Source organism: Gordionus sp. m RMFG-2023, chromosome 5 (genome assembly GCF_954871325.1).
Source record: "Gordionus sp. m RMFG-2023 chromosome 5, tfGorSpeb1-WG-v2, whole genome shotgun sequence".
NCBI lineage: Eukaryota > Metazoa > Nematomorpha > Gordioida > Chordodea > Parachordodidae > Gordionus > Gordionus sp. m RMFG-2023.
In genome coordinates this window covers 23,327,713-23,348,867 of record NC_088779.1, presented here as the reverse complement: position 1 = coordinate 23,348,867, position 21,155 = coordinate 23,327,713, and the positions used below count along the sequence as shown (strand labels likewise).

The 21,155-nt window shown below is 27.8% G+C and overlaps 1 protein-coding gene across 1 annotated transcript; it reads left to right on the top strand.

The window, feature by feature from the left end:
• Positions 1 to 1,711: 1,711 nt before the first annotated feature.
• LOC135930485 (sodium/hydrogen exchanger 9-like) lies at positions 1,712 to 17,351 on the top strand. The gene is made up of 17 exons (XM_065467286.1): positions 1,712 to 1,931; positions 3,545 to 3,691; positions 3,888 to 3,994; positions 5,385 to 5,462; positions 6,086 to 6,162; positions 6,580 to 6,677; positions 7,815 to 7,920; positions 8,523 to 8,663; positions 9,240 to 9,343; positions 9,506 to 9,594; positions 10,472 to 10,585; positions 11,641 to 11,752; positions 12,230 to 12,383; positions 12,798 to 12,948; positions 15,757 to 15,905; positions 16,854 to 16,962; positions 17,103 to 17,351. The coding sequence occupies exons 1-17, from the start codon at positions 1,757 to 1,759 to the stop codon at positions 17,271 to 17,273; spliced, it is 2,082 nt and encodes a 693-aa protein (XP_065323358.1). The 5' UTR covers positions 1,712 to 1,756; the 3' UTR covers positions 17,274 to 17,351.
• Positions 17,352 to 21,155: the final 3,804 nt, after the last annotated feature.

Here is a 21,155-nt window from a genome sequence, read left to right as displayed (position 1 = left end):
TGTTGTAATATAGAAAAATGTGATGGAACAATCATTTTCGTTCAATTATTTAATGAAATAAAATGGCGATATTTATTTATGTTTAAAAAAACCTTATTCCTTAATTTCGACAAAAATATTTTTAACTTGAATATCATGTAAGTTTAAAATCTGGTCAGGAGGTTTCGGTCAATTTTTAAAATGTTAATCGCAACTAGTTTGATTGTACTCTTGGTTTAAACAAGAGCATAACTTATCTTATATGAAATGGGGTAAATAGTTGATCAATTAATTGTCCTGTCCAAACAGTTTTTACCCCGAATAAATTAAGATACAAATACAACTTGTTATTTGATTACCCCCTTTTTCAATTTATCAATAAAATTTATGGATGTAAAAATATTTTATTCTTACTTTTAAAAAATATAGTAGTTTATATACATCATTCTATTTTATCAATAGGTGTAACTAGGGGGGGGGGGTATTTGTTTGTTCTCGTGAATAGCATTTTAAGCGAATAAATACCCTCCCCCCTTCCCATTTTCCCAATAGTATACAATATATTATAATAATATTGAAAGAAAGATAAATAAAGTTATTAGAAAGGAGGGAAAAACCAAAATTATACTTCAAAAACGTAACATAACGAAAGGCCTTCAATATGGGTACATCAAATTCTTGAATAAAATTTATAGGTAAAATTATTGTGTTTATTTATTTTATTATTTAGATTAATTAGCCATATAAAATTTGAAATTGATAACCAAGTAATCCCTTTCATTTATGCTGAACAAAGTGTATATAACTAAGGGGGTTGCGCCAATTTTAAGACACCCGATTGCTTGATAAAAAAAGAACAAAATTTTCCCCCCAGGATTTTGATGTTATGATTGTCTTAGAATATTAACAAACATAATCGATAAAAAAAACCCTAAAAAATGTGATTGTTTGTATAAGGATTTTTTTTACTTTCCCTTATTTTACGTTAATTTTAATTATTTTTCAATCATTTACAACAATTTGTACGTTGGATTAAATTGGATCATGTTTACTATTGCACAGTAACGTGCTATTACATTCTATCTAAAGGATAATGGATCCAACGCCTTCCTCAGTCATCAATGGTCAAATATATCCCTCCTAATTCTAACCCAGATATAGCCGGTGCACCAAATCTTATGACTACCCTCCTCACCTCCACGTCTCTTACCTTAAAATAATTTTATGACTTTATATGGAACAGCCAACCTAAATGTGCCACTTATCTCTAGCAAAATCCTTTTCATCTATAATCGATCGAAAGTTTGGATAATCAACTAGTAATATAATAATTATATGTAATAAGGTTTGTACATAACGTCATCATTAACCATAATTTTTGTTTTAAAATAGATTGTATAAGAGTCATAATTTTTTGATTTTATTCAATTGATAAATTTCACAATCTTAATAATAGCATTGACACAACACTAATAGCACATTAGTGCGGTCGATACTAAAAATACCTACCCAATAAATGAGAGAACTTTACTGATCCATAGGACTCGTGGTATATAAAGGTATTTGTGTTTTGAAAAGAAGAGGTTTTAGCGTAATGACAAGGAAAGGAATTGATAGATACCTAAAATAATTTTACTTGCATTCATATGTTTTTATTATCACGTGTTAATTAAAAGCCATACTTTTGACGTTTGTTACATTTTTTTATTATCTCGAAGCATGTTGCATAGGAGCTCTAAGAAAAAATTAAATATTTACTTTTTAATCTGAATAAAAAATGAGTGAATCCTATGATATTATATATGAGGAATTAGTTAAGAAACAACATATTTTAGACAGTCTTAATTTGTTAATTTTTAATGTACTATTAATATTTGCATTATTAACTGTATGGTTATTCAAACATCGTCGCATTCCATATTTACATGAAACTGGTTTAGCCCTTATTTATGGTAACAATTATAATTTTAAATATAATTTTAATTTTAAGATTTGATAAATATAAAAATTATATTATTTATGGTACTTTATAATTTACATATAATAGCATATTTAATTATATGTTTAATTCTCTCATGTTGCTCCCAAAATGATTTTAATGACCTAAGCTCAATTCTTATTGTCCCAATTTAGTTAATATATAATTTTTAAAAAAATATCAGAGAAGAGTAAATTAATTAAAATACTTTGGAAATATTTATTTTTAGTCATAATCATGAAATGGGATCTTAAAAAAATGAGAAGGTCACAGAACTTGTTTATATAAGGTCCAATATCTAGTTTATGGAGAAAGTATGCCCTAGGATTGACTAATTGTGATAGTCTCTTCAAAAAAGATAACGACAACCCAAAAAATTGAACACCAAAATTTCTCCATTTTCTCATTATTTCTTGTTTTTTCCTCTTAGGAAGCTTGATTCATATTTATAATAAGATCAATTCCATATATATGACTTAAGCTGAGTTCCTGGCCAAATAATTTTTATAAATTCCATATATATGACTTAAGCTGAGTTCCTGGCCAAATAATTATTTATAAATTGAATCAATCTAAATTTATCTTAGTGAGTATCAATAAAAATAATGAATTAATATTAATTAAACATTTATTATTTAAACTTATATGTGGTATAATAAAATATTGTTATTTAAAAAAAATAACCCAAGGATTTAAAATACAAACAAAATATAAATATAAGATTTTTCAAAATTTAATAAATAGAATAAACAATGCTCCTTTGTTAAATTTATAAAAGAAACCAAATATAGAATATGTATTTTCCAGATATAAATATGGAAATTTAATTTAGATACCTAAAAATACCAAATATATTTATTTTCAATATAAGAGTATCATCACTGATGGCAATACCCTATAAATAATTTTCATTCTTTTTCTCTTTTTATTCTTTTAAAATAAAAGAAAATAAAAAATTTTCATGAATAATAAAGTGATCCTTACAATTTATTTTTCCATATAATAATCAGCTCTTTTGAAAATAAACTATCTGTTAAAATTTACAAATACATAAAACAAAATGTAAAAAAATACAAAATTAATCTAGAATTATTAAATTTATAAATATTAATTCTAAATTTACATAAAAATATTAATTAAGTTAAAATAATCAAACATATTTAATATTTTTTTTAGATTATAAATTATATACTCAGATATGGGTTGTTAAATGGCTTGATTTGAGTCGATTTTAAAAATAGCCATTATTTTAGCCCAAAAAATATTGCGTGAACCTCGAGATTTAACTAATGGATGTTCAAACATATATGCCCATCATTGACCAAGATCTTCTAGCATGTGTAATATTTTTCTGGATAAAATATTGAGTTAACTGCTTTTAAAAATCGGCTCAAATCGAGCCTTTTAACAACACTATTCAGATTGATTAATGTAATTAAAATTATTACTGGGCAAATATTAAGCATTTATTTATAAAATTCTTTTTGCTTAATTTCAATATTGCTAATTTAATAATGTTTTATTTTACAAAATCTAATCATAATTCGTTATTATATTAAATTTAATCATTGAAATACCAATTTAAAGGTCTGATAGCTGGCGCCGTTATAAAATATGGATTAAAACACGGAAAATTTTCTAGTCAACCCCTCACGGCTCATGTGGCTCTCAAACAAGTCTCCAAGAATTATTCTGCCGATTTTTTCCCTACCAACCTTCTCTTGTCCCTACACGGTACAATACATTTTAAACACATGATATCTTGTCGCCTGTCAGTTATTGATTTGGAATCTTAGAGATAGAGGAAAAGTAGCTTATTTTTTTTTTTATTAAGGAGGAAAATTGGAAATAGAGAAAGTTGTAAAATTTTTATTCAAAATCAAATCCTTATGAATATAACGGGAAATATTATGTGTTATATAATAAACAGGCAGCTCCGTTAATTTTTCCACATTCGCGTACAAGATAACCAATAGAGCCCTATACGGTCAGGCGAGCAATATCAAATCACTCGAAAATACCGAGTTAGAAAACAAGGTATTATCGCTAGCTTTTACCAGTTAAGATGTGTAGCTAAGAAGTTTTTTCTTAGACAGTAAGGGTGGATTCATAGTGGAACACGATTTAACACCTGATCGATTATTTTAAAGATTGATTTTCCTTTATTAATCAATAATTCTTACATTTAGAACAAAAAATAAGATTAATATTAATTTTAAAAAAAATTGATCTCATAAACAGGTTTTAAAAACCGATCAGCTGTTTAATCGCGTCGGATAATATCCCAATATGAGTCCGGCATAAAAATTATGGTAGGGGGACGACCTAAAAGGGAACCATAGAAGCATTTTAATTTATTTTGATTTATTTTTTTTTTAAAAAATAGAAAAAAAAATAGGTATTGATTTTTATGACGCCAAAAAAATAAATATCGCGATTGGTTTATTAAATATAGGCGATATTTTGTTATTTAAAAAAAAAATGATTCAATACCCATATCTGTCTGTCTTTGTTGTCTATCCCTTACAAATAAAATATATCTTATTTTGGAAAACGGGGCAGGAAAAATAATTTAAAATAAACGCTAATTGCGAACTGGTTAGTTCTGACTCAGACAATGGGCCTCCCGGGACAGACTTGGATCTTGGTTAAATTATAAACGATTATCAACGAGCATTTTTAATTGGGATGGGAGAGGGGGATGGGTTCAGGTTTCGGATCGGAATTTTGAGCCGAAACAGGAAGGATTTATTTTCTAAAAATGATAGTACGGGTCGGGTAAGACTGGTAACTTTAGAAAAATTATCGGGCCGGAAAAATGAAATACTCGAAGGAATTTTCAATTTTTTTTAAAAATATAAAACCTCACGATGTTCGTATTTTTTGTAGTTATATATATATCTAACAAATGTCTTTTTCCTGTTTTTTGGAGGAGGGGGTTATTATTATTTTTATTACTACTATGATCATTATGGGAAATATAAACTTCAATATTTTGTGGCATAAATTATGTTTTTTAATTTTATAGATTATACCTTAAAATTTTGTTACAAAAATAATATTCAAATGCATGTTTTTATTCTGTTTTTTTTTCTTTGCTCTTCAAGTTTTTTATTTTGGTTTTTTTCGTTGGATTAAACTCACGACCTTTAACCTCGGCTTGTGGTTACTTGATACATAATCATGATATTATTTTTTAAAAAATAAATTTACTTTTAAAAATTTATATGAGGATATTTTTGGAAAATGTTAGATCTGGAAATTTAATGGGTACAAAATTATCCGTATTTTAATCCTCTAGATATATTATATATATATTCAAATTCCCGACTCAATAACCAGACCCATGCAAGATATACAATTTTTTTTAAAATAACCATACATAAATTGTTACTAATTGACGTTTCAATTATTATTTTATATATAGTTAACGTTTGACCCAGAGGTATTTTTCAACGTGCTACTTCCTCCTATTATCTTTAATGCTGGCTACAGTCTTAACAGGGTAATTCAATTTTTTAAAAACTTTTATTTATATAAAATAAGTAAGAAGGAAGGAAATAGAAAAACAAAGTCAAAATCAACATCTATATCGAGTTTAAAAAAAGAGGTATGGGATCGTCAAATATAAATTTTTTTTTTGTAAATGTTTTTAAAGTCGTTTTATAAAAAAAATGGGCTTGTTTTTTCCCCAACTTCATAATTTGGCGGGTCGTGACTCCTGAGTGAGAACAAAAATAAAATTCCAGCAGATTTTTGAAAATAAATTGCACGCTTCCTCCATTCCTCCGTATCTCAAATGTTAGATCAAAATTTTAGAGGGATTTAAATAAAAAAGAAATCTATGAAAGAACGAATAAGTTTTATTACGGGGAAAAGATTTATCTTAAAACTTGTTTTATGTGGTTGTACTACAGTTATGACTACTTTTTGATTTATGGTTCCAGAAATTTTATCATTCATAACATGTTCCCGCTTTTTGACGTTTTTAAATTTATAATCCCCTGCTACTCAATTTAAATAAAGAAAATGATATCTGTTTAATTATCCGATCTATCCACCTTCACGTAACTATTTCGGAGCAATTAAAAAAAAAATATATATAATATAATATTTATTCTTACAAAGGCCAATTTTTTCAATAACATCGGAACTATCACAACTTTCGCTTTTGTGGGTACGGTCGTTTCCGCTTTCGTGGCTGGGTTTAGCTAAAATTATTAATTTTGCATGATAAATTTTTTTTTTATCTTTATACATTTTTTATCGACTCATAAAAGATAGATATATAAATATAGCGATGCAAAATCGCTCCAAACAAGCCGACTCCAACTTAACCGAGATTATGGCCGAAAAAATCGGTGAAGCCCTTCAAGTTTGGGCCAATTTTTTCAGGCTCGCACTCCATGGTCGAGCCGATTTTTGGTGCTCAACCTCGAGAGTGAGCCGGCTTGAGTGGGGCTATGCATCACTAAGATAGAAAGAAAATAAATAAATAAATATAGAAAAAAGAAAGAAAGAAAAAGGAAAGAAAGGAAGGAAGAAATAAAGGACAAAATGATTGCAGTATATTTATTTTAAAATAATTTTTTTTAACAAAATAAAACACAAACTAAACATAGGAGCATATTTTTTGCTTTGACTCTAATATGGCCTTCTTTGGGCTTTAGATTTAACGATTGCTTATTTTTCGGAGCCACCATCTCAGCCACGGACCCGGGTATTTCTTTTTTAATCATTTCTATATATTTAGAAAATGTAAAAAAAAAGTTTTGAATCATTTTATTGTATTTGTTTTTTTAATATTAACATTTCAATACTCCGGTGGTTTTATATCACACCCGGCATGCTGGAATCGATATTACATAAAAACGGTTAATTATTATGATCTAGAATTTGCAGTAGCTCCCTGAAATATATCTTGGAATATTATATGCTAAATTTTATTTATTTTGGTTGATTAGTTTTTATTAGTGTTGTTAAACAGCCCGATTAAGATTTTAGCCAAAATAATATGATCTATAAGCCTCGAGATTTGGCAAATAGGGGTCCGATCCTTTCTGGCATCTATGAGCAAAATTTCGTACCTTACATAATATTATTTTAGTCAAAATCTCAATCGGGTCGTTTTTATAAATCGACCCAGATCGGGGGCCGTTTAACAAGACTAGTTTTTATGATATAAGCATTAGGTGGAAGCACTAGAGGAAATTATTTTAAAATTACCATTTTATTTTGATGAATAAAAATAATAATTTTATGAAATGTCTTGGTTTTAATACTAATAATTTTTTTGATACTTAATATTCAGATTTAAATTTTCTGGACCATTTACATTATTTTTTTTTATCGGAATATTGAAGCACTAACTTAAGAAATATTCAAAAAAATTAACTGATCTTTTGCTACAATTTCCGGACATTTGCAATTTGATTTGTTGAAATTTAAATATTTATTTTTTTTCTTGTCCCAAACCTTCAATTTTTATTAGTTAGGTTTAAGCGGCTTGGTTCGTTAACGGAACCTAAACTACGGGAGAGTATAGGTTTTATGTTCCGAAACTTAGATTATATTAATTATGGACAATTTCATATTTCAGTGAAACCTATCTAATTTGGGCACCGTTGGGACAAATATTTTTGCCCAACTTATACAGTTCCCCAATTTATTGAGATGAAATAATGGATTACTAGGAATTTGATTGAGCTCCATGGATTTTAGTCAAATTATGGAAGAATTTCCCGAATTGAGAGCTAAAATTAGACAAGTTTTACTGTATATTAAATAATCCAATTGTTTATTTCCATAATCTTCACGCGCATTAATAATTTTGTTTATTATACTATGTCATTTAAAGTGGCCGTTTTGGCTATATTTAGTGATAGTAAAGTCGATTCAAACCTTTACTCCTTAGTGTTCGGTGAGAGTGTGCTAAACGACGCGATAGCCATGGTGCTTGCTCTGTAAGTTAATTTATTTTCTTTTTTAAAAAAATTGAATATTTTTTCAAAAGGGAAAAGAAGTGCTTTTAATATTTTGAAATAGTAGTAGATTTAACATTAAATCTACAAAATTGAATATTTGTTAAATTTTATTTATTTATTTTTTGGATGGGGGGGGGGGTTATAGGCTTTTTGTTAATTATGATTTATTTAATTTTTAATTATTTTTTGAATATTCAATTTTTTTTTGTTCCGAATTCTACTGCAACTCTTCCACCAATTAAATGAACATTATTGGCCCATTTATTGCTATATTTCGCCGGAGGTCAGTTTAAAAGAAAAGAAATTTTTTTTTATTAGTAACTTTCTAAAGAGTCTTTAAATTGTTAACGTGGATAATAAATAAATTTTAATTGATTATTTTAATCTTTACGCAGGCCGGTGGGTTCGATCTTTCCAATCCTTTATTAACCGACCCCCCAAATTTTTTGCCAGATTTCGGAAGCGCGAATTTTGTGATCTATGGCATTACATTATTTTGCCGATATTTTTTTTAGCCCCAATTATTTCAAACTGGCTAATTATTAATATTCATTTTATATTCCCTCGCCCCTCTCGAATAGCACTATAGATAAATACGTTGGGAGCGGCGGCGGATCCAAGATAAACTTCATCACCTTCTTGAACACCATTTGGCGTTTTTGCGTTGTTTTTATGGGGTCACTTTCCATAGGATTCTGTATGGGATTTATTACGGCTATCATATCCTTTTTTTTTGTAAATTAAAAAAAACATTATTATAATATTAAATTTTTCGAGATTAATAGGTGTGTAAAAGGTACTAGGCCGGCCCAGGTTTTAAATTTCTTAACACCGATCTCGGATTTTGAATTTTTATTATGGGCTTTAAAATTTTTATTTTAAGATTCGGGCCAAAGGGGTTATGCTCGAATGGAACATAATTTAGGTGTGGGGCGGGGGCCAGATGGGACAAGCGCGCATTTCCTCGATGGACACCGCGAAATTTAAAAAAATTTTATGTAAAGTGGTACGCGTTAAAAGATGAAAGGACCAACTTTGTAAATCGCATCATAATTTGTTTTAGGATCGAAAAATAAAAACGAGAACGTTATAACTTTACAGATAACAAAACCGGATTTAAGAGTTATTTAAAACCGTTCGGATCTCGACCCTAGGTTCAGCGTTGCTCCGCTGCTGCCTCTTACTCAAATTGTTAATATATATCTTTATATTAAATGAAAATTTGCCAATATGAATATATTTTTTTTCCTTAACACCGATTATTATTTTGATTATCTAACTTTTGACTCCTTACACATGACTAAGTTCACGAAAATCAGGGACTTTCCTTTGCTAGAAACCTCCTTATTTTTCTTAATGTCCTATAGTACATTTCTGATCGCGGAAGTCTCTCAATTATCGGGTAACATTATTTTTTATTTATTAAAATATATAATTCGTTTTGGGAGGTTCTGTGGAGGGAACGAAAGAAAGAAATTAAGGTATGAGAGGAATAAATAGAAAATAATTTAGCGAAATTGAAAACATAGTATTTTGGGTTTAAAAAAAATATATTTAAATTAAGGGATTGTCGCCGTTTTATTCGCCGGTATATTTCAGGCTCATTACACTTATCACAATTTATCGAAACAATCCCAATACAGAACTAGACAAGTTTATATTCATTTTTTTTTCTTTCTTTCTCTCTCATATTTCATTTCAATTTAAACTATATATCCCACTCGTACATTCTCATTTTTCAAATCATTTTCACATTTATGTTTGTATAAATTCTTTTAGAAACTGTTAATCGTGTAAATATAAATAAAAGCTAGAAACTTGAGAATGATTAAGTGGGCGCGTGTAACTAATTATGACTTGATTTCGATCATAAGTTTTAGTGTTGTTAAAAAGCCCGATTTGGGTCGATTATTAAAAACGGTCCGATTATGCTTATAGCCAAGATAATATTATGTAAGCTTCAAGATTTGTCAGATTCCAAATATTTCTGCAATCTATGAGCAAAATCTTCAGGCTTTCATAATATCATTTTGCCTAAAATCTTGATCGGGCCGTTTTTAAAAATCGACCCAAATCGGGCTTTTTAACATGAGTTTAGGTTTTCCACTAATCCATACACATTTATGAGCTCCGCAAATGATATTTTAAGGAATTAGCGATGAAAGTTTTTATATTTTCTAGTCCTCCCCCATACCAATGAGGAATATTTTTTATTTTACTCGATTTCCAATCATTATTCCTTGTATAAAATGAAGCCCCTTGTCATAGGGCACGAAATATTTAGTCCCATTGTTGCCTAAAAGAATTTGTTTTTCGAATATGGTAAAGTTGGGGACTATGTTATGGATTTAGCTCGGACTATAGCACTAAATGAATATATATCTAAATAGCGAATTAATAAATTGAAATGTTACTTTATATTTAGCGTTATTTTTTGTATTTTTTTCCTTTGAAAAGAAACAAATTTGCTTCAAATATTATTATTATATAAAAAATTTTAAACTATTTTATTAAATTATAATTACAACAGATTTACGAACTAATGAGTTTTCTCATCGAAAATTTTATATTTTCCTACATCGGCGTCTCCCTGTTCACGTTTCAAAATCACAAATTTCATATGGGATTAATCGTTTCAGCTTTAGTTAGTTGTTACTTTGTTTTGAGATCATTTATTTTTCAAAATTTATTAAATATTTTTTGGGCTTATTTTTTAAAAAAAAATCAATTTTTTTTATCGATTAACAATGAAGGCGGGCTCAAATTCGGGGTTTTAAACTCATCTTGCAAGGCTTTAGCCATATGCTCACCTCACATTAGAAATTAAACTTATTTAGCCTGTCAACACAAACAACATATGTTTAGCAATAGGCCTACCAAAAATCTAATCGAATAATTCATTATTCATATTCATACTAATAATAAAATATTCGATTCGAAATTTTTTTAAAATGTTTGTAAAAAAATAGATTATATTTTGCTAAACAGATGTGGATGTTTTAAAATGACATCTTAGTAATTTTAGTAAAACTAAGCTAATTGTCGTTATAGCATATCAAAATTTACATAAAATAATAAGCTAAATAAAACCCAATGATTTCTTATCCTTATCCGAACTTATATTATATATATATATATAATGTAATAATATTAATATTTAAAAAAATTAATTAAATTATCATATAAAAACAACAATTAAATGTTTTACTTCTTATGAAGATGAAAAATGAAATAAAGTAAAATAAAATTTTTAAAAAAAATCCACTAGAAAATTTAATATATACTTTATATTTTTACTTACTTACGAATACTAACGACGAAAAAATAAAATATTTCCAAAAAATTACGAATATAAACAAAAATTTACAAATAATTTGAATAATTCGAATCGAATAATAAAATCTTACTATTCGACAAATATTTTTTCACATTATTCATATTCGATTCGAATATTCATAAAATTCGAATCGAATAACGAATGATTCTTTTTAGGCCTATTTAACATAAAAAATTACACTAATTTTATAGCTGTTGCGAAATATCATTTTCACAAAATGGTGCTCATTTCGTTTTAGTGTGAGGCAAGCCACAAAGAGAATTTTTTATTATTAATTTAGATTATTCTTAAAAACCCTACTTAAATTACGGATTTTCGCCTTTGGGATATATAACTTATTTATTTTTTGTCTTCCACTACAGATAGCTATATTTATTTCCCGTTTGTGCAATATCTATCCGCTATCTTTCTTGCTAAATTTGGGAAGAAACAGACCTATTCCTCTAAATACTCAACACATGCTCATGTTTTCGGGTTTGTAGATTTTTTTATATAATTAGCTTTATAAACATTTATTGGGATAATATATTTGCATAATATGGAAAATTTAACAGGCTTATATTCTCTCTAATATTTAATTTAACCCTTGAATTTTTAGTATTTCTTGTATTGTTCAATGCAACTAGCGTGTCACAATTTATTGATTTATGTTTTTTTATCGAATAATCTTTGATATTTTGGCAGGTTATGAATGATGTATGTAAATATGAGGGAATTTGGGATGGGGGTCAGATATTTTGATTGACCCAACAAGTAGTCCATGATTTAATAAGGTGGATCTAATGATATATCCTATATAGAAAATAAGTTTTATAAGAGTTTTAAAAAAAATGAATTTGGTTTAAATGCAAGAAATATTTGAAAATTGCAGATTAATTAGATGATTCACCTAATTCTTTATGAAATATGTTATTTGAAATCATTTTATAAATTTAACACACTTAAAAAAAGGTCTCCGAGGGGCTATGGCTTTTGCTTTAGCCATCAGAAATACTTCGACCCCGCAAAGAAGAGCATTGTACACCACGACGAGCGTTATAGTCATAATAACCGTGCTTTTTTGCGGTAGTCTCACGCCCTCCGCCCTTTCCATGCTTAAAATCAAGTATTTAAAGGAATTTGCTTGAATTAATGGCTATATTTTTCAGGATCAAGGGGGTTTTAAATTTGGAGTTAAAATGTTGTTTAAAATTTACCATCTTACTTTAAAATTATTTGAAATCTTAATTGTGACATTCTCCCTGACCTTGAATTCATCTATGGTCGGTAACTAAGTTTTATATTTTTCACAAGCTCTTGTTCATCGCTCGCTGGAAACGCTCGATATTCAACAGCTAAGGAAAGGTGTCATGATTGTAGGCTATTAACTCTAAATATTCTATTTACCAACCACTAATATAAAAATTTTTCCATGATAGGCCCCAACGTGATCGACCTAATGGAATCATGGCAAATGTCCTTATAGCAAAATTTGTGCCTAAAATTACTCATGCTATTATTTATACTCTTTATATTACAGAGTAGGATCCGGTGCCGATTCTGTAGAGGATAACGACAAAAGAAAGAAATCTGAGAGAGGTAAAAAATCTTCCATCCTTCAGATCCAGAACGAAAACGATATCGATAAATATCAAAAATTTGGTGACCATGACACTCAAGACGCCATTAATGTTAGCTATTATTCCAATCATATTTATAGCCCACTCCTTATTTGAGATATAGAGAAAATTATAATATTTTAAAAAATAAATGCACCGAACACTAAGTATCGGCCATCTACACTAACCGGTATATTAATGTTTATAATATATTCTATGGTTATCGGGAAATTAATTTTTTTTATTAATACATTTCTGATTTGAATATGGTCGGTAAACAAAAAATGGATGGCTTTAACTCGATCAAATTTATTGCTATTTTAAAGTAATTTCTCAGCTCCCTAATAATAATTATTTTTCCCCAAAATATGAGTCATATTTTTTTTAAACTGTAGATTAAATCTACTTACCGACCTGCCCGTTCCGATCACGCACTGGTCGAACTCGGGCACACATTTTAGTACCTTTGATTTTATAATTTTTTTATAGGACCGGTCAATGATATATATATAAAATTATCCCATGGGTTATAAATTTAAAAAAATAAATAAATATCATATTTATATCTACATTATTAAAGTTAAAAGTGTTTGCGAATGCAAAGGTAATAAATTAATTTAATATATTATTTTGCCACTTGTCTGATGTTAGCATCGCCGGGTCAAATATTTATTTTTTAAAATTCCAATTATAAGATAATTAAAGTATGTGCACTTATTTATTAACATAAGTTATCTTGATAAAATATAAGAAAATAATAATGTGTTTGATGCTCGGATCATCGTGTACTCTAATTAGGCAAGTTGCATTGTTTTATTGTATTACAATAATATATCGGCACTTTTCAATACTATATTCCTATATACCCACGATAAAAATGTTAAAATCAGGCGCGTACGCAGGAATTTGGTCTGGGGGATGGGAAAATAAAATTTTTTAAGAAATATTATTGTTAATTAAAAATACTCATAAATTTATTAGGACTAATAACTTTTCTAATACACAATTTTAAATTAATGTGAATTATAAAAATATTATATATATAAACCAGCATTGAAAAACTATAAAATAAATGTGAATTATAAAATATAAAGTGAATATAACCACGATGTGAATCACTTAAATGACCCAAAATTGAAATTTAAATTTTTTGAGCCTTATAAAATATATAAAGTATCAAAAATTTAAATGTTGGAAATATAAATTAATACACAAAATGTTTCTTAGGAATAATTGTATTTTGTATGTTTTGAGCTAATTTTTCAATTATCTATCCTTGCTTGGCGTTAAATGCCTATGAATATTCAAAAGATCCAAATCATTCAATCTACTTTCAGAAGTTGTATTTCATAGGTATGTTTTTTAGAGACTTGCAGGCCCGGCCCCCGAGCCGGACCGTATTTTAATTTTTTTAAACATAACCGGGCCAGGCTCGAAATTTTTTTTAAAAAAAAACACCCAGGTTGGGCCTGAAAATGTAAAAAAAAACCCAGGTCGAAAAAATTTTAAAAAAAATCGGGTCCGTGCCCTGCAAACGGTACCTCTGCATGGGTCTGTTATTCTTCTTTAAAAAGAGAATGTTCTCTCATTAGTTTACTAATGGGAAGAGTTCCTAATATATATATAACCTTTTTAATACATTGGGAATATAATCTCTAAATGTGTTTGAAATAATGCAACGCATCCATAGCATTTTTTGGGACTGTATCAACCATAGTTAATCTTTTAATCATAGTTATTCAGCTAATAAGGCATCATAAGATATTTTAACATCTTCATGATAAAAATCTAACAAATATTTATTTTTTTCTATCACCATCTGAAAAAGGTTGGAAAGGCTTTTGTGAAAGTAATATCTGCGGATTTGTAAGTGCTGCATGATGAATTAAAAACCATTCATTTATTTGGGTTATAAATGTATCTAAGAGTGGGGACATTTGTTTTTAATACTCTTCTACTGATCCTATATTAATGTTTTGACGATGAGCTTGCTTGCTGCAAGTCGAGGGGGACATATATTAAACACGTATAGCTCTGCTTTTGACTCAACAATAACATATAAAATATGAAATTCTTGATCAACATTAGCTCTAATTTCCTTGAGTTCTAATAAAATGCTCTCCGCTATTCTCATCTTCTTAATCAAGTCAATGTCATGTTTTTGAAAAGTATTACTTAAAATAGTTATATAATTAAATAATACATTCTAATGAGAAAAAAAATTTAAAATAGGTATTGAATCCAATAATTTTCTTGCTTCTGAGGAAATATATCTTTCAAGCCATTGTGATATTTCAATAATAGCATTAATAATCGGCTCTTCTAACTCCATAAAAGCTGTTACTGGTGGAGACTCGATCTCGTTGGACAAGCTTGTAATTTCTTTCTCCCTGTTGGACAAGGAGTTTCAGAGATAATTATTATTTGACTAAATAATACGCCACTAAAATTTGAAAATAATAGGTAAATTACGCCAAGGAAAACTTGAAATCGAAATTAATTGATAAAATAACTTAGTAGATGAATGTGATAAATAAATATAATTAAATATATATATGAGATAGGAATAAATATTAAGAAATGTAAATTAATATTAACAATAATATTTTTGAAAAATATAATCATCCGGCATCTGCATTTTTTGGTTGGCGGGAGGGCCCCCCCCCCCGCTGCATGCGCGCCTGGTTAAAATATAATTGAGAATAATCCTTTATTTGCATTATTATATTGTGAAAAAGAAAGAATTTTAAAATTCAAGAAATATATGTATATTTTTTTAATGATCTGAACAATTTAAAAAAAATGGTATATATAAATTTCCTCTGTCTTTTCTTTTTTTTTAAAATTATTGTAGATTAATTTTCTTTATTATTTTTTTAGAGAAACGTAAATCAAATTTTTACCAATAACCAATATTCACATGATGCTATGAACGAGGAAGATAGGTTAGGAACTTCTAATACCAATGTGACCCCAGATTCGTATTCTCACAATTTTTTGGTTCGGACGTGGGGTTATCTTGATTATAAGTAAATATATGATATGTATGACAGGAAACGGGGAGAGAAGGAAGGGAAAATAATTACGAAATTAAAGATGAATAATTTAAATTAATTAATTTTTATTTATTTTAAAAATATTATCTTGTAAATTATGTTTTTTTTTGTGATATTTCTAAAATTATTGACGCCTTCATTTGCATTTTCATCCGATATTTAATTATGCTATTTATTTTTTTTTAAATGGCAACTTCCCTTTAGCTTCTAAAATCGATCCCGGTATATCCTACCCGGTTCAGTTAAATAAATTATGCTAGCACCGCTAGTATTTTTAAAATTGCTCGCTTTTTAAAAACGATCAACTCAAAATTTTAGCCAAAAAATATTACGCAAGCCTAGATATTTTGCTTATAGATGGCAAAGGTTCGGTCATCAATTAGCCAAATCTCGAGGCTTACTTAATATTATTTTGTCAAAAAAATCTTAATTTAGAATCGACGAAATCGAGCCGTTTAACAACATTAAACCATGCCTTGAAATAATTTTAAACAGGAATTTACTGATTTATAATTTTCGGTATATCTTTCTCGAGTTTTTAAACTAATCAAAGTTAGTGTTGGTAAACGGCCCGATTAAAATTTTGGCCTAAATAATATTATGTAATCCTGGAGATTTTGCCTATAGTTCTCAGAAATTTCTGAACCTCTGTCAAATCTCGTGGATTACATAATATGATTTTGGTTGAAATCTTAATTGGGTCGTTTTTTAGAAATCACCCGAATTAGGCCGTTTAACAACACTACTAAAGGCTAATCATCATTTTTACTAGGAAAAATAAGTAATAATGTTCAGAAAAGAACATATTAATGGAATAATAAGTTTCATTTAGAATGTGAAAGTTTAAAAAGATGGATTTTTTTTTTTACAATTTGTCTGATTTTTTAAAATATAAATCATATAATTTAAAAAAAAAAACAGATTATTAAAGCCTTTGTTAACACAAACTCAACCATCTTTGATGATTACTTTACCAAAATTTTGGTACCCCATCGCTAGAATATTTACCACGACTGAACAAATGAGAAGGGTAAAATAAATAAAATCTTAATTTATGTTTTATTTTTTTAAAAAAAAGGGAAAAAATTGTCTATTTTGGAAACTTAATTTTTTTTAAGGATTACATGAAATTTAGTAATAATTTATGATATATTTTTTTAAAAATATCAGCATATGGAATCCCATCTTATAAACACATCTGAAGACACTTCCTATTACGGTACCACTAATATCAATACAGGCAACTTTAATAACCCGACCATTTCTAAATCGAATCCCAATGAAATCGTGATAGAGAGTGATGACCCACCTATATTGAATGTCACCAATATCATTAATTGAGCAATAATTTTTTTTTCTCACGTTTTTATAAAATTATACTCGCATTATTTTAATTAATTTGACTAAAAAATTTTTTTTAAATATATATACTTATTTGTAAAATTCTTTTTTTTGTAATATTTTAAAAACCAAAATTTTTTTTTTTCTTAAAAAAAATTAGAAAAAATATATATCCTTTATAGTTAATTTTTAAAAAAAGTTTCATGATAGTTAAAGTCTTTTAATAGAAATTATATATAATATTTTTTTATATTGATTTTGGTTATTTAATACCTTAAATAAGTAATATTTTTCCAAGAATGGGATTTATTTTTTCCCCTCGTAATTTCACAAAAATTTTTCAAGGATTATTTTTTATTTAGTGTCATTTAATTTCACTTTTTAATTGATCTAAATTAAACTTGTCATAATTATGTGATTTTTTTTAAAATATAAAAAATAAAATCAGATGTAATATTTATTAATATAGGTATTTTGATTTCCTTCTTTTATATTATTTTTTTTAAACTAAACTATATATTACTATTAATACCGACATGTTATATTTATTTTTTTAAGAAAAAATATATAAATTAATGCTTATATTTTGTTTACGTGTTTTATGACCCATGTCTCCAATATTATTCTGTTATTCTTTTTTCTAGTTCCCATTCTTAACATAATTTTATAATTGAAAGAATTCAAAAAAATACATTAAAACTCATTTGTAATATTCCTTAAGTTCTTACTCGTCCCAATTTTTTAAAAATAAAATTCTTTGTACAAAAAACTTATAATTTTAAGAAATATTATCTTTTCTCAATTTTGAATCCCTCATATATTTTATAATACAAATAATTCTACAAAGTCAATCTTTTATTAATATTTTTTCAAGATCATTTTTTTTTCGATCTATCGTCAGGGTAAATTTTCACTTTTCTTTATTCCGATAAATGAAGAGCTTTATTTTTAAAATGAAAATAACCAAAATATTAACAATAACCCATTCCTTTTCTGACTGGTTAAATATTTATAAAATTAATATATTTTCTTTGTAGTAGGATAATATATAAATGTATAAATATATATATATATATATATATATATAGTTTGTAATACTTGGTAGAAAATAAAACTAATTTTGTGTATTTGATACTTTAGTATTTAATAAAATATAATTGAGAAAGATGTTGATTTTTTAAAAATAATGATTTAATTATTAGAATGAGTTACGTCGTCATACGTCATAAAGCGCATACGCCCTCTAAACGTTGTAGGTACAACAGAGCTACGCTAGGTATTTCTCATTTCCATCTAATTGGATTAAATAAAATTTGGGAAAAAGATGAGAAGCCCTTTACACGTTTGTGGGCAAGCCGTACGTTCTTGTACGCACAATAGTCCAAGGACTATTGTTTAAACGTCTGTGGGCTGGTCTGAAAAGGGAGGACCAGTGTAAACAGCCCACACCCAAACCTACAGCCCTATAGAAATTAGAGTAAAAGGGACATGAGGAGGCTTTCTAGATAAAATTAGCATTTAAGAGGTTTATGTACAAAATATAATGAGTAAATAAGAAGTGAAACATGTGCTCATGTTGCGGGTATCTGGGTTTTTGAGGAGGGGAGAGAGTAATTGTAAAGGAGGGGATATTATTTCAGATAATTGGACTTAATCCTAAGGAGTTTATTTATGGATTTTTTATTTTTATTTAATTTGGTAAATTGTTTCCAATTTAGGTTCAGGTCTGCTACGTCTTTTAGAACTCGATGAAACCAGAGTGTCTTGTATTTGCTATATGATTTCCTTTTGCAAGTGAAAAGCCATGTGAGGGCGTCGTGGGCCAGGTTGGAATTTGGATGTCTTAGTATATGAGCCAGAAATTGGATGCGTTTTTTCTTTAGTAGAGTGTGAATGGGAGTATGTTTAGATTTTTTCCATAAGTTTTCATTGGAAATAATCTTGTATAAAAAACCCCATTTATGATCCTTAAACATTTGTTGATAAATGTTTGGCATCTCCTATTGTCGGCTTTAATAATCTCCCATGTCTCGCAACCATAGAGCAAAATTGGTATTACTATAGAATTGAATATCCTAAGTCTAGTATTGACAGATATTTCTCTGGTCTTCCATAGTTTAAAGTATTTATAAAAGGTTGTTCTGGCCTTTTGTATTCTCAACTTTAGTTCATCTTTACATCCTCCTCTATTATCTAGAGTGATTCCTAGATACTTCACTTTCGTGACTACCTTGATAACATCGGATACAATTACAATATTTTAGAAAGGGGGAGTGTGTTTTGCTGGGAGGATCATAGTCTTATTAAAATTTATCTCCAGCCCAACTCTTTGACTTGTAGATTTTAGTAGTAGAATAAGGTTTCGGGTTTCTTCTAGGTTTTTAATAATAATCACTACATCATCTGCATAGGATATGATTCTGTTTTTTAAATGATATCTGTTATACTGGGGTGAGTTTAGTTCTAGTTAGGGCTGGGAACCAATAGTAAAAACCCAATATTAACAAAATATTGTATTGGTATTGGGTCTAAAATATTGGTATTGTATTAAACAATATTTTCTATTTCTTGTATTAGTATTGCTATTGGTATTGGTTTATATTGGTAACTATAGGTTATATTGGTTTTGTTTTAAATTCAAATTACTAATTAAAAGAATAGAAATAGTGATTATAAAACCCTTAATTTCTAATTTTAAATAAACATGGGAAAAAAAATCATAATACCATAAAATCAGAGCTAAGAACCAACTCAAAATTTTACTGAATTCAAATTCTTTTTTTAAACTAGGAATTTATTAGGTGATGTGAATATAAAAAATTATGATTTAATCATGTATTTTTTGTATCAACAATAATAAAAGTATTGATTTTGATCCATTTTATTTATCACAAAGAACATAGCAAAATAAGTAAACTAAAAATGTAACATAACTGTCTATTTATACAAAATATAATGCAAAAGAATGATATAATTTTAATATAAGAAGAGGAAATATTTTTATGTATTTAAGATGAATCTTGCATGCGCATCAACTTTTTAGGCACAGGCAAGCTTGTATAGTATGCTCATCTAGTGAACAACGTTGGTCTGTTATAACATACCGTCCTTCTGAAAAAGCTCTTTCAGAGCTAGATGAGGTGGCCGGAATTGCTAGATAATCTCTGGCAATTTTTGATAATACTGGATATCTATTTTTATTTAATTTCCACCAATCTAATAGATTTGTATCATTGGAAATTGTGGCTTCATCTACGTATTTACTTATTTCTAAGTTGTTATTATTATGAGGTTTCACCTGATAAATTTTGTCATAAAAGGACAATTTTTTGTTATTTTGTGCTTCATTTGTAAGTTCCGCTGAATTGTTATTATTTATTTTATAAATATTGTATTCATTAGTAAGATATCCAATAAGAGTTTACATATTATTATGCTTTAATAAATGACTTGATAGTTTAAATCTTGGGTCAATCATTGTTGAAATTATAAATAGGTGTTTATTAAAATTATAATATTTATTAAGTTTTGTTAAGGCAGCTAAAGAAGCTGTCTTTAAAATAGCATTAGGATTATTATTATAACTCTCCACATGCTCAAAAATACTGGAATATAGAGGAATAATTGTTGAAATTGTTGGAGTATTAGCACATGAGGCCATCTCTGTAGCAAAATTAAATGGTTCCAGAAATTCTCGGTATATTTCTATATTATTCCAGGCTAAGGCACTAATATAATTTTCTTGATTGGTATTTTGTAAATGATTGGTATATGTTGTCAAATAGGGTTTGAGCAATATTGCTCATTCAAGCATTTGGTATGTTGAATTCCAACGTGTTGGTATATCCAAAATTGGATGAGGAAATTTTAAGTGTGGATATT